A 15,544-nucleotide genomic window follows, 5' to 3' on the forward strand; every position below is an offset into this window, starting at 1 on the left:
CAACTTTAATATATGAGCAAGAACCACTCTTTAACAAATTCACAGAGACAAAAGGAAACTTTCAGAGTTGTTAAGGATTGTTTATAAAATTATGAATTTTGGGGGTGAGGTAATGGAAAGTCTTTTAATGCCTTGCTGCTCTAATTACTTCCCAACCAATTCCAGAGGGCAGCCATGTTAGTTTGGTACAGCAGCAACATCCAAAGCAATAAACGTGCTAGCCTTTAACATATTCTTTGCTACTTTTTCCAGCTTATAAAACAGCACAAATTTTCCCATGTCTAGAAAGAAGTGGCCCAACTGCTGAAAAATAAAACACTAAGGACCCATGCAAAGCAGGAAGACCAAATGCTCTTCCTTTTCTTTGCAAATAAATGGTTGTAGAAACATCAGAACCACCACAGCAAGCAGCCTTTGCTGACTTTTTTTTTAAATGTTCTGTATTTCCATTCCCAGTCCCCATGCCAAACACTCACCTGATGCATGCTAGAATTACGGCCTCCCTGAGTGTGCTCTGGTCTGTAATACCACAGGAGGCTCATCATCAGTTCCCCTAGAAAAGGATAAAGTAGGTTTTTTAAATACTCTAACACACCAGCATAAAGTCAGACAGAACACAAAGACAGGCTGCTTACCTCTAACAGTGATCATTAGTGTATTCATACATATATGCACCTGTACACAGCCAACACTGGACTGTTTTAAAGCTGCAGGGGACTTTTTTAGTGGGAAGTTCTCACCTGCTTCAGTTTCCCCAGACTGAAGAGCAGAACAGGGAAAATGCAGTCTATCTGAGCAAGGGTGGTATGTGGGTTGTATAAACAGCCTGTTCTTCTCATAGCTCTCTGTGCAACACGCATTTGGGAAAGTGAATTAAAGGTGGGTCATTGCCCTCAATGAAGTTTCAGTTCTGGTATCAAGGTAATAATGTTTAATGAATGTAGAACAGGAAGCAGCAATCTTTTTTGGCCTCAGGGCCATGCACAACTTCTTGCTGGTTTTAAATGAAATTTAACTCCCCAAGCCCACAGCATGAGAAAAAGGTTCCAAATGTTTGCCCACCTCCCCTACTGAGGTAGTAGCTCTGGGAGATGTAAGTAGAATGGTGAGGGCTACACTAAGTTATGATTTTGCAAAACACAGGCAATGCAGGAACAGTAAGAAAGGTTGCAGAAGACTTGGTGGACCATCAGATGGCCAGGAGGCAAAGGCTGCAGAAGAAGACTTGGTGGACCATCGGATGGCAAGGAGGCTGTTTTCTGACCAAATGTAGCAGAGTTATATCGCAGCTGTCACCCACTTGGCAAATCATTTGCACTACACTGGGAAACTCTTCTTGGGCTCCCCACATCACAGAAGCAGTTGAGAGGAAGGGTGAAAGGAAGCAGTACAACCAGCATAATTGGCCAAAGTCTGACAGATGTCCAGGAAGCAAAGGGATTGCTCAACAGGCACGGACAGCAAAGGAAACTAGCTTGGAGAGAAAGGCTGAACCAGGCTTTGTGAATATTTTGTGAAATTCTTTGTGAAATTATAAATAGAACTGGTCAACACTCAAGGAACAAGGAGTGCAAGCTGAGGTAACTGATTGTTGTTGTTGTTATTCGTTTAGTCACTTCCGACTCTTCGTGACTTCATGGACCAGCCCACACCAGAGCTTCCTGTCGGTCGTCAACACCCCCAGCTCCCCCAGGGACGAGTCCGTCACCTCTAGAATATCATCCATCCACCTTGCCCTTGGTCGGCCCCTCTTCCTTTTGCCCTCCACTCTCCCTAGCATCAGCATCTTCTCCAGGGTGTCCTGTCTTCTCATTATGTGGCCAAAGCATTTCAGTTTTGCCTTCAATATCATTCCCTCACTTGAGGTAACTGATACAACTTTAAAGTTAAGAAGCTGTAGGTTGTTTGAGTTTCACAATCCACCAGGAAAGGACAAGAGACAAATGACAAAGGAAGTGGTAATTTAACAGGGGATGGGGGTAAGAGACAATGAGATCATTGATGCAAGGAAAGAAAACCAAGAAATGGCCACTTCTATATGGTAGGCAAAAATGGCTGCTAAATACACATGTATGAAAGATAAGGAAAGTCTTGCTGACTTCAGAAAAAGTAGAATTTGGATATATGCTGCAGTGAACACTGAAACATTCCACAATGGCAGAAATTGAAGTGGAAAAATAAGTTTTTTTATTAGTATAAACACTGGTCAAGTTGTTATGTGCTGCCCATAGTATATCCCTTAGTTTGAAAGAGAATTGCAAAAAAACATGCTGCTATCTGAAGGGGTTTTGGGTCAGGCTGTTAGCTCCCTCCTCTGTCATGTGTTAGGAGAACCATTATGAGATGGTTAGGCATGTCCTGTGGATTAAATACCAGTGTCCTAGATTAGTTGCAACATGAATGAGGACTGAGTTCTCCCTTTTTTGTTGATATACAAAAATGGGCTTCCTGTGGGGAATGGCAGACTGAGCAGTATTGCTTTTTTAAGCAGTGCCGACGGCACAGCATTTCTGGGTGCAGGCTGGGTTCCTGCAGCCTGAAGAATTCTCCGGGTAAGGAGAATCCAGGACATCATCCCTTTTGTTCTCCAGATACCATTTCCTTGCGGGGGGGGGGGTGTCACAGAATGGAGTCCCTGTGATCAATCCATGACTGAGAACACTGGGAGGTGCAGATGTCATCAAGTTCGGGGCTGCACCGAAGCCATAAAACGGACACTAAATCTTGCCACCCCATTTCTAAAACACCAAGGGGTTTTTGTTGTTGATTTGTTACCAAAGAGAGGCCTTTTGCAACAAAGAAATGCAAAGCTCTTGGTGATTTTCTTATTTTTGAAATTTACTAATTTGGAAAGTTGGCCCTTTTAATATTTAAATTCTAATATTGGGATTTAAAGATTTTTGCTGTTCTGTTGCCATTTTCTTAATGTTTGAGGATCATAAAAGATTTATCTACTTTGTTGAACCTGCTGAGTTGAATTTTGAGCTATCTGCTTCTGCTTTCCTGTGAGAACAGCTTTTGTTTACATCTTTTTTCTCCTGATAATACCCTGTGGAGAGACATGGAAGAAATGAAAGCAATCTTTAAAGAACTCTATCTTGACGTCATCCAAGCCCTGGACCGTCTCTTAGAACTTGTGAGGTCTAAAGCTTACTAACAACTTGAAAAAGAAGACAAGAGTGAAAACTACTTTGAGAGTAGTGCTCCTTCTTTAAAGAAGAAAATGAGGATTAATGTTTCCAAGTCAAAAAGCGAAGGGAGAAAAAATTGGTCTGTGGAGAGTTAACTTTGATTCTGAAGAAAGAAGAGTTTTGGGTGCAAAGGGAGAGATACGATTGGCTGTGTTCCTGGAAAATTGAGATCAAGAATCAAGGCTGGCTGCTGAATTTGAGACTTGTAAGGGGAAAGCTTTGTGTGTAATACTGAGATATGTAAATGCCTTAGTCTATTTTGAAGTTGGATAATTGTTTAAATGTGTTTATCAGGATGGTCTCTTAAAGGTTTAGACTGTTTTTGTTTTGTGGATAATGATTTTACCTTGGGTAAAAGGACATTAAGCAAATGTAGATCATTTATATTTTGTTATTTTTGTAGGCAGAGAGGAGTAAAATTTTAGTGAAGTAGGATATTTGAGTATTTCCTTATTAGGTGAATAATTATGTTAGAAAAGCTGTTTTATTTTTTTAAGAGGGAGAGATTGTTTGTTTTAGAGGAGAATGTCATATAGAGTTGGAAATGCTTTATAGAAATGTTTGTCTTAGTTTAAATTAGAGTAAGAGATTGATAATGAGTTATTGTCATGCTCCTCAATCAAATGTTCCCAGAACATCTTATCTGACTCCCATCCATCTTGCAGCAACCCGTGTCAACCTGTGAGTAGACCAGCAGGGAGGAGGAACATGGCGGGAGTGTGACTCATCTTGTGTGGGCTAGCTGCTCTTCGCACCAAGGTCATCTGCGAAGAACTGTTACAGCCATCTGCTGGCACGAGAAGGAGGAGCACATACCTAAGGGGGCAGTGGGGGGGGGGAACTGAAGTTACTGTGATTTTAAAATGTACAAATGCATGGGAAATTCCATTCACAACTTTTTCTCTGTACTGAATGCTGTGCTTCATTAAAATAGATTTATAAGCAGAAGCTTCTAAGTCATAATTGAATGAAGGCACGAGTGTTCCAGTCATCACATTATATATATCTTTGTTGTAGAAAGTCAGAAGCCACCATGTAATAGTCTTTTCTGTATTTTTGCACTTTTTTAGTTTTTTTCTTGTAGTATTCTTTGTTTCATTCTTTTTAGCTTTTATGTATTTTATGTATATGTTGAAAATTAATAAAACTTTATTAAAAAAAAAGATATACAAAAATGGCTGGGTCATCTGTTATGAGTACAGATGGTGAGCAGGAGGGGGCCCCTATCCAGGGGGGAAAACGCATGCATAGTTTAGAGGCTTTGAACTGTCATTCAAAGAAACCCAGAATAGACCCTCCTCGAGTTTGGGGGTTTATCTGTCTGGGTTTTCCCACGCTCCTTCAGTTTGGTAGGATTTTCTGTCTACTATAGCAGTTAAATAAACACTAGAGACATTCTCCTCATCTCAGCGTGGTCTTTGTTTAAGCCTGGACACCATCTAGTTCCAAAATACAGGACTGAATTTTGTACAGTCTTTAAGAACGCTAAGAATTCTAGATAGCTAATGTGATAGGAGCACACAGGTAACACCAATACTCATTGATTTGCAAGTTTTTACAGTGGGTAATCCAACCATGATGGAGATGTCAGTTGTGAGTCTTCTGAGAAGATTCAGCCCTACAACAGAGTGAAATGCAAGCTGCATAGGCAACAAAGCCAGCTTTTCAGATGACGACTGTGGGAGTTAGCTGAGAACAGACAAATACTGAAAAGTTCTCACTAAAGCTTTATGAACTCAATCCTGAAATAGAAGTTGCCATAATGCCAGACATCCACTAGTCACTGTATGTATTGAGCCAGCTGGGGAAGGCTCTTAGAATTTTTCCAGAGGAGGAATGTCTTTGGTCAGTGTGAATCTGGAATTGCTCCTATGAAGGGAAAAGATAGGGCAGAATGCAAATAAGACATCTCAGGTTGACCCAAAGCCTGAGAGATGGAACAGATGAAGATTCTTTGGATCTGTTGTGAAAGATGGATTAGAAAGGGCAACAATTGTCTATGACAGGTACATTTGGATAATGAGAAGTCAGAGATAAGTAATCAAAGTGCCTCTTGAGAAAAATGTTAGCATAACAGAGAAGCTAAAGAAAAGTACTTCTACTGAAAGGTAGATATTTCCTGTGTTGTAACTTTTCTAATGTGAGAACAGGCATCCTGTAAGTCAATTGGTGCAAACCAATTTTCAGATGTAGTAAAGGCAGGAGGTTTTGAAGAATCACCATCTGGATTTTTCTATCACAAATTGAAGTGTTTAAGTTCCTTAAATCCTAGATAGGATGCATGTTACCATCTCTTTTCCCTGATGAAGGAACTGTTGAAGTAAAACCCTTGAAGACTGGAACATACATGGCTGACTTTATTGCAACCTTCCGGAAGATCTCAAGAACCTCAACATAAAGAGTCAGATCCAAGGGAGAATGGCAAACAAGTCCTAAAGAAGGCTGTGCTATGAACTCAAACTATAATAAGAAGCCAGGAATCTGATGTAACAGCCTCCTCTTCACTGTTTAGCTCTTGATACCCTGGACTTAGTGAGCCTGAGATTTAATTTGAGAAGCATCCACAATAATAGAGCTTGATATCAAATGCTAAAAGAGAAGGTATTATTCATCCTCTTAAACTTTATGTAGGTTCTCAGGATCCTTTAATGTTGACAACATAGATGCTACTGAGTCAGGAGAAGAATGAAATGGGTGGTCTGAGTAGGTGGAAGAAGTGTCAAAGTGATAATCCTCAGAATCTGAGTGAACTTCTGTTGGCAAAGTTTGAAGGTATCAGAAAAACTGAATAGTGGGGTCCAATAGGGCAGATGTATAGAATCTACTCTGAAAATCGGTGCTTAAATGAGGCCAATGTTTCCACTGGTCATATTGCATGGAAGGACAACTATGCCAGGAAGAAAAATGGAGGAACAAGATCTATACTGGTCTATACCAAGATCCTTCAACAGAAGAGCAGGAGTAGGAAGAGTTGGGGGAGTTCCTGGAAACTCTTAGTGAGATCAAGGCAACTTGGACTGAGAAGAACATGATTGCTTGGCATCCTGGTATCTTCTTATGAGGACTGTTGAATCTGTGTTAGAAAATTGTTCAGGTTCCATCAAAGCTGGAGGCAAGGTGAGTCATCTTAAGTGGGGCAGTTGAATGAGGTCCAAAAGAGGACACACATAATATAGACCATCAGTCTCAAAGAGGGACTTTATACTGGAGATTTTTTTTTTTTACTGGAAAGCTCACTGGAATGGGAGATTCACTAACTTGCCTGAAATAGTAAAAAAATGATATGAGGTCAGCACACAGGTTGAGTCTGAACCCATCTGAGTGGCTAGCACTGAAGATCAAACTGGAGCTATTGATCCTGAAGAAACTAGTATAGTTTCTAATGTCATTAACTCTACAGCCCAAACAGATATGAGAATGAACTTCTCCTGTAAAGAGAGCTTGATACTTGAGTGAATTGTGTTTTTCAAGCTTATTTAACAATCATGACAGCTTTCTATGACATGAGCCTCTCTTAGTCTTAGCAGACAAAAAGAATAATCATTGGTAGGAAGCAATTTACTAGCACATTTTTTGAAGTGTGCCTTGCTGCCATTGGCCTGTGAAGTCTAACATCTGCAGAAGACTCTTTCAAAAACTTGCCCCAGTGAAAGATGCAGGGGAGCAAGCAAAAATAATAAAAGAACCTCTGAATCATTATGCACATTTATGAGAAGGGAAGAATCCAGATGATGCTACAGTGGTCACAAGGAAACTAATGGAAACAATGGAGAACATTCTCAGATGAGGACTGGAGAATAAGCTTCCTAAGAAGTCACCTGCAGTTCTAGAAATTTCCATCACTGACTCTCTGAAGACTCATCACCCATGTGTGTGATGCACAAAGAATAGAGATCAAGCCACCTCGATACGTAGAAATGGCAGCCTGTTTTGCAACTGAAAGAGATGTTAATATGAACTGAGTACCCCCTGCAAACCTTCTAATTTTTGTTTTGTCCCCAGCTTTACTAGGCCTTTCTGTATTTAAAAAAATAGATGGAAATAACTCTGAGGAACTGTAAACATCATGAAGTGATTCAAATTCAGCACCACAAACTGTCTGCTTGCATTGCATGTTAACAGAACACTTCCCTACCCCACATCCTCAGTCATGGAGAGATATAGGTACAGTCTAACTGGCTTCAACGAAAGCATTTTGAAAATGACCTGTCTTTTATCAAATAATACTATTGATGGTGATGCCTAGCCACTAGCCTAATGGGAAAGGAACAGTCTATATCCCCAAATTATTTTTATTTCTTATCTCCATCTCTATGGCAGCATGGCCTTCATTTAGTACTATGACAATCAAGCAAACAGAAATCCAGTTATCTTCCATTTCCCAGATTACAAACTACAGAGAACGCTAGCCTAATTAGAGGTTCAAGACATTCTGGCTGTGGTAAAATCTTGTGGGAGCTGCTGTTGCTAAGATGTCAACTTGGCAAAACTGGGGCAACTGTTTCCAGGGTGCACGTCCCCAATTATTAGACTGAACCAATGTCTAGAAGTTGAAGTTCTTAGGAAATAAAGTGAGCTGAGGGGTCACCAAGAAAACCTTCAAAAATTATTCCACTTTTTTTTTTTTGTGATGTATGGGTGACTACTGACCAATTGGATGCAATTATCTTCTGTAAGAGACATCAACATTTTTGCCCCATACAAAATCTAATTCCGTGACAGTCTATTTTAGGTTGGTTATTCTTGCTTTCATTTCAGAGCAGAAGCCTCTGGATGCCTTTAATTTTAGTACTAAGGCATCTACTTGCCAACTTAAAAAAGAGCCTTAAAGTGATGATGCAAATGAAAGAAAGCTCCACAGATTGCCAACTGGCCTTCCAGGTTAATTTAACATTCTATCTTGGATTTTCCTGACCCAAGCTTGCAGGGTATTCCCATCATGGATACAGTTAGCTTGACTGAATCATTTATAAATGATTGTCACACTGGGCCTTCGGTAGACAGGTACACAGAGGATGATATGCAGGATGATTTTCAGACATCCTCACCCCAACTCCACAAATCTTTTATAAACAAATACATTATTACATAGCTAACATCCATCATATAGCTGACCATCTCACCTTGACAGCCTGTACAAGGTACATATATAAGTTTTGTGCTCAATACCTGTTTTGGGATCTTCCCACAGGGCAGATATCTTAGCCACATAAGGCATTGATTTCTTCCGTGGCCCTGATTTCAGGAGGACTGTGTCCCGGACCCGAATGATTTCTCCATCTCTCTCCACAGCCTGGTAGCTCTTACGAACAGCTGGTTCTGGCTCATTCTACAAATATTGACAAGAGAGAGCGCCAAGAAAAGGAGTGAGTCTGCAAAAACAATACTGAGAAACAGACACCAGCAGCCTCCACTAATCCACCTACGCCAAGTAGACAGCTTCCTGCCAAAAAAGGGTGTGCATCTTTACTGCTAAAGAGCCCGTGGAGAAGACGGATCGTGCAAAACAGCAGGATCCATCTCTCTTCCCAGCGGGTTAATTTCGGAAGCAAAACATGCTGCTCAAACGAAAGGTAACGATTACTAAACCAGAGAAGAAGAAATATTCAAGTTACTTTACTTAGTTCAGATTCATTTTAAGGACAAAGGCTGGGCAAAAGGTGAGCTTTTTCATGCCTGGCTCTGTGGGAGACTGCAGGGCTAAGACCCCCGTTAAAAGAATCCATTTTAACCTCTCTGGTGTAGAAATCAATATTGCATGCCCACTGATATTGAATTGCTCTTGGCTGCAAAGATGTTAAAAGATAAAAGGACAATGCCCACTATACTTTTTAAATCCCCAAGTTGTAAGTTCCCAAGCTGTGCGTTGAAACGTATGTTTTGTCATGTGAGAATTATTGCCAGATATTTGTCCTGCTATAGGCACTGTAAAACCACACATCTATGTGTGGACATATGTAGATATTCCAACATAATGAAATCTTTTTGTGCTATTGTATATCTTTGCCCACACACAGAGTAAAGAGCTGTACAAAAATGTGTGTTATATTTAGAAGTTTCAAAATGGAAAAGTTGATACCAACTCTAGCTCTAATATGTACTTAAATGCACACTTTTATATAGATTTATCCATAGATAGCAGTTTTCCCTCTCTCACTGCTATTGTGCATTTCTAATATGTTCCATGTGTTACCAGAAGAAAGTGCATTACACTGTATTTCCTGTCCTTTTAGAATTCCTCTGAAAATAAGTTTTTAGAATGTTTACAATGGTGTGGCCACAAAATAAAATGGAATTGCTGAAAGAAATCTGTGAGAAATATGCCTATTTGTAAGCTGGTATTCAAAGTAATAAGATCTGGAGTAAAAATGATGCTCAAAGTAAGAATCAAATCCTGGGAGGGGTTCAGCCTCAAATTGGAGGAACTATCTTGTAAAGACATTTGTCTTAAGATTTATGTCAATGACACTTCCTTGAAATCACTCCCACACAACCTCCAGATAGGCACTGGTTATAAAACACTGATAAGACATAATAGGACCAGGAGGGGCACACCCCACAAAATTCCAGCAGAGGTCATCAGCCAGAGCGACCAATGCCATTTCTGTCCCATGATCAGGCATGAATCCTGGTGGAAAAAATCCAGATAATCCATTTCATCTAGAAATATCTTGTTGTTGATTTCCCACCATGCTCTTGCACAAGGAAAGAGATTAGAAACTGGGCAAGAGTTGTCCAAACAGGAGAGAGCATACTACCACCTTCTTTAAGGCAGGTGGCATTATGCCTTCCCCGAGATGATCTCCTGGAGCCAGCTGCTTACATCTCCCCATGCCATCCAAATAGGCCAGGAGGGAGGCAGGGGGCAGATTTCAGATTATAGAGGACTCAAGCTACTTCCTTGGGCTCCAAGAGATCAGATGTATCCCAACACCAAGTGACACCTCGCTCTCTGAAATGCACTCTCCCCATCCAGTATCCAAACCAGAGCAGATACAAGTTCTTTATCTGCAAGAAAACTCTCAAATTCATCCAGTGTGTCTGCAGGGGGTTTGTTCCACCCATCCTTTCCTAAAAGATTTTGTATCACTCTGAACATGGCTGCTGGGCAGAATAATAACTGTGGAGAAGAACTGACACTTCGCTGTTTTTATCGCCACTGTGTGGACTCAAACATGAGATCTTACCAAAGTTTGGTTGTGGTTTCTAGTTTCTGCCACAGTCACTCTAAGCATCTTTTCAGTCACTTCACTCCCCTCAACTCTTCCGTGGGACAGTGACTGGACAAAAGCCCCACGGGAGCAATCACATTTATTACTCTGGCTAGATCTGTTCAATCATCGATTACCATGTCATGAACAGATGCATTCTTATTCTGCACAGACCTGGCATTTATTGACAGAAGTTGGATACCAAGGTGCCCAACAATCCAGCCACATCTATAGCACTATAATTTGTAAAAACCTGCTGTGAGGGGCCAAAAGCAAGTATATTTAACAAGAATGGTAATGTTATTACTGGAATGTGAACTGTTTTTAAGGAGGTAGAAGTCCTTCTTCCACACTGGGATGATTTCATTCTAATATGATCCCAGTAATGATTATAGCATGATTGTATATTGTAAACATGCCCATAGGGAGCTTAGATGAGCCTAGAGCTCACCTGTTACTTACCAGCAATTCTCACAACTCAAGTCTGCAAATGAGAAGAATCTGAATTGAAAGAAGATTGCAAGTGCTGACTTTCAGAAGAAAGAAACGGAAACTGAAAGCACCCTGAATACATGTATTCCTTGACCCACCACCATTTGTTCAGCAACTGTTCAAAGTTACGATGGCGCTGAATGAACGGTGGTTACAACCATCCTCAGAGTTCCTGCCATCCCAGCAGCCCCGTGGTCATGTAATTGCAATCTGGGCGCTTGGCAACTGGTTTGCACTTACAACCAGGTGCAGCACCCCACGATCACGTGATTGCCATTTGCAACCTTCCCTGCCGGCTTCCCCAGAAAGTCAATAGTGAAGGCGGCAGGGAAGATCACAAGTCGCTGGGGTAAGTCTCCCCCACCTGAGCACTCTTGTGCACCTTCCCCGACCCATGCCTCTCATGTACCCCCTCACACCCTGACCCTCCCGCGCACCACCTCGCCCATCCGGAAGCAGCCACTTACCTGTCTGCTGGCCTGGGACTTGCAGCTTCCTGCCAGCTTCCTCACTGATTTTGGTTGTGGGAAGCTGGCAGGAAGTTTCCTCTCCTAACAATTGTGGGATTTGATTAACGACAGCAACCAGGACTGCAGGGATTGCTGTTGCTAAGTGATGAGGTTGTGCTTTATGATCACATTGTTTAGCAGTGGAAATTCCGGTCCCAACTGCTGTTGTAAGTCGAGGACTACCTCTAAGTGGTTTTATAGAATACCTTGTTCTGCAGGGTTTTACTGTAGAGAATCGCTTCTCTTCAGTGGCAGACTACAGAACTCCATTAAAGTGCATCAAATGGTCAATTATTTAGGGGGATTGCAACTAACATATCTTAGGCCATGGTGAGCTGTTTACAGTTTGAATGTAGCTCCAATGTCAAATTTTGTAGCAAAATGGCTGAATACTAGTGGTGCAGTATTAGGATGTTTTTCAGATTTTTGGAGGATTTAAAGGATGAGAACAATAGCAGTTTGCCTCCGGCTGCCATTCCTACTTTTAAAATTCCCAAACCCCAAAAAACTAGTTTAAAAAGGGTCATTTTTTCATTCTGCTTCAAAAAGATTATGGTTAGGAATTGTACCAGTTTGGCTCTCAGAAGCCTCTGATTTCCATTCCTATCTCTACAACCTGCAAAACAAACGAACAGTTGGAAAAAATATCCATCTTTTTCGGTCACATCACCAGATGGCCTTCTGAAGCCTTTCAGAAGTTGCTCACCTCTGTCTCGAAGCAATTCTTTTTGTAAAAATGTAGTTGCAGGCAATCACCAAAACTTAGGACAAATTCCAATATTAGGACTGTTATTTTATTGCCTAGAGAAGATGGCTAATGTTTGAAGACCTTGTTGTACACAGTACTCAGAAAGAGACATTTCTTTAACAGCAAGTGTACTATACTTCATTTCACCACCTAATATTTATTTCTTCTATTCAAATACATAATCTCTAGATTATGTTTAACTTCATTTTTAATGAATGTATTATTTTTTTCTGATCATTTTAGAAGTACTAAAGAAGTATTCCAATATATTTCTAAAAGAGAGTATACTTCAAAAATCATCAGAGCAAGGATCTTAATTCAAAGGCGAGCTGTGACTAGCCTTTTTTCCTTGCCATCTTTGCTGAGAGAAACTGCTACAAGGCATTCTGCTCCTGTTACAAACCAGGTCCCAAAGAGCTAAGACTTGGACTGCAATGATTAAAGGCAAAATTCTTTTCTTCCTACACCAAAAGGCAATAAAACATTCCGTCACAAACAATCCTGGCACAACCTAAATTGTTTTGCTTCTTTACCGTAGACTGCTTTGTTTATTTTCATTTTGGCTCTGCCTGCTAACAGAAAAGTCATTTGCCAAACGCTTACCACAACGTAGACGGCCTTCTCAGATGCTGCTCCAACAGGTATCCAACCATTTGTGGCTCTCCTCCGGTTGATGCGTTGCTGCTTTGGATGCAAGTGACTTCCGACTGTTTTGTTGTCAGACACGTGTAAGCAGCTAGTAGTATTCCGGAGGCCAGATTTAGAGCCGCTGGGTGGTTTGGAGCTCTGCGGGCATTCACGGGCCATAGTCTGGGGCTCTGAGTTTGGCGTTTGTAAGTGAGGAACAGGTTCTGCAGCTGGTGGCACACTGGGTACCGGACATCCTGAGAGAGGATGGGCAGGTGAAACGGGATGTCCTGCCACTGGGATTGTGAGGCTCAGCTGGTCCAGGGACTTGCAGCTATCTACAAGATGAGCAAGAGGTAAACAAGTAATATAAGATTCTACTTTTCAGAGCAAGACTCAGCCTTTCATGACTGTTGGAACAATTTCCAAGAGGAAGATTGCAAAGCACTATTTAAAAATGATTGAATTACTATTTGAATTCAAGTCTCATGCTTGAGAATTACCAGAACGGACGTAAAAGCGATTTTCTGGCCCTATGAAATATGTGGTGTTTTTGCTCAGTCTGCTTCCAACATCATAATTAACTTAGCATTCTTACAAATGTATACAAAACACATGACATCTGTATCTATACCAAATGATCAGATCTTTTCTTCAGTCTTGAGAATCAAGACATCATTTTCCTTGAATTTCTCCTTCACAAAATAAAAACTTGCAGTTCTAATGCTACAACTGATGAACAGGAAAAAGAAAAAATGCACAAGCAGTTTTGATTAAACCTTCCTGTGTATTGTACTTATTAAAAGTATCTGGTGCTCATCTCCCTAGCACCTACACAGTTACTGTCCATGTTTCACAAGTCCCATAGGGAGTTATTAGCCCATATTTCAGCACCGGAGGAAAAAAAATGCTTTCCATATCTCCATATCTCCCCCCCCCCCGCACAAAAAGTCTGCAACTAGGAACAAATAGATTTGTTTGAAAATGTCTTCTTCAGATTGTCAATCATTTATAAAATCTGTATGTTTTTGAAATACAAATCATTAGGGGTGTGTGAAATATTTTAAATTCAAATCTTTTTGAAACACCCTGATTCCAAGCATCAAACAAGATGTTTCAAAACACCTCCAAAATGACTAAAATAGCTTGTTTCAAAAACCAAATAAACAATTTTAACTTGAAAGAATTGTTTTGAATTCGAAATGGAGTGTTCCAAATTGAAACATTTTACACACCACTGTAGAGCAGTGCTGCCACAATCAATCCCTGCCACACCAGAGAAATGGCTGGGCCATATTTCTGTTTAATCAACAGTGGGATAAGTCTTCCAATTTTCCTCCTGACAGTATGCATGAATGTAGGAATAGTCAAATAGTTTCAGTTTCTCAAGAAAAATGAGAGCATGGGAATCATGGAACTGGAAATCAAAATTGTTCAGTAGGGCAGCGCAGAGATCTTGATTTAAAGGGGGAAAAGTGATTTGGAATGTACATGAGGATACATGCCTCACCTGTTGCACCTGCTTAAATTAACGGCCTCTTTTCCTATGCTCATGCAACTCAGGAAGAGACATGTTTGACTTAAAGAGATGCCAAAATGGACATGAACCTCCATGTGTACTCTGAATCACCTTTTCCTTTCAAATCTGCACAGCCCTATTGTTAAGCAGCTGCTGAGGAAGGAGCTGCTGATGCAGTGCTAATGAAGGAGATCTTTACAGTTGAACTTCATGCTTGACATTGGCTATGATTTTCAAGAACATACAGTGGCCTGAAGTCTGCAAACTACATCAGACAGAGTAAGAGCTATGCATCTTAATGCAAGGATTCTGAATGGCAGAAAGTGGCTTACACCTGACCAATTCCACAAGAAGCATCCTTCACCATGAAGTGTAAAACATTTTTACATGAGCAAAGATATTAGTACCCATAAAAATCAATAATGCTTCATGTAACCTCTAGAAAGTGAGGAAGTTGATGGACATGCAAGCTGTGACAAAACCAGGTCTCTGCTGCAAACACAGAAAATCCCTGAAATCCTGACAACTTAAAAAAAAAAGAAAAACAATATTGCCATTGATTTTGACCTAAAGCACATAGCATGACTGAGATGTTTTACTGAAGAGAGAAGGCCATGAAGCTATTATTCTGTCTGTATGGGGAACAGCATTAACAAATAGTAATACTGCTGTCACAGTTGCACAGATAAGGGCAGCTAATAAATATGAGAAGAATATTTAATGGTCGAACTGTCAGAGGTGCAAACACCATTCTGGGGCTCTCTGAATTCCCTGGACTGAGCGGGCTCTCCCTTGCTATGCTAAAAACTGTAAACCCCAAAGCGTGAGTAATATCTCAAGCCAGGGAATGGTCTATAGAAAGCGAAGAGATAGGAGTTCTTTCCAGAAAGAGGTGCTTTGTGTATCTTGAATATGGATGAAGGGGAAATGGATTCAGTCTACATTTTTAGATGAACTTGCTCAATCTGCACCTCTGAAACTTTCAAGTGAATTTGTCTGTAGAACAAAACCCAGTGTGCAAAAATACCAGTTTGTAAAAAGTAGGAAACAGTATATGGGACAATGTATAATACCAGGAAAAAGACGTTTGCAAAAAAAGTACAGGTCTCTGTCACAACTTCAAACTGGTTTGGGGCTAGAAGGACCCATAATTTAGGGAGAGAAAGTGAGGGAATCCCTTTCTGCTTGTGATCCAGCTCAGATGGAATTTCCCCAGCTACTAGCTGTAGGAAGCTGGAGGCAGGGCT

The 15,544-nt window shown here is 40.7% G+C and overlaps 1 protein-coding gene across 1 annotated transcript in view; it reads right to left on the reverse strand.

Moving 5' to 3' along the window:
* The window catches only part of BAHD1 (bromo adjacent homology domain containing 1), a 70,382-nt gene that overhangs the window by 7,205 nt on the left and 47,633 nt on the right, over positions 1 to 15,544 (reverse strand). Inside the window, exons 3-5 of the mRNA XM_063289961.1 lie at positions 12,755 to 13,116; positions 8,361 to 8,520; positions 477 to 553 (exon numbers count right to left, since the gene is read on the reverse strand). Of these exons, the coding sequence (XP_063146031.1) occupies positions 477 to 553; positions 8,361 to 8,520; positions 12,755 to 13,116 (599 nt within the window). The remainder of the gene's footprint in view (positions 1 to 476; positions 554 to 8,360; positions 8,521 to 12,754; positions 13,117 to 15,544) is intronic.

Source organism: Candoia aspera, chromosome 1 (genome assembly GCF_035149785.1).
Source record: "Candoia aspera isolate rCanAsp1 chromosome 1, rCanAsp1.hap2, whole genome shotgun sequence".
Classification (NCBI taxonomy): Eukaryota; Metazoa; Chordata; class Lepidosauria; order Squamata; family Boidae; genus Candoia; species Candoia aspera.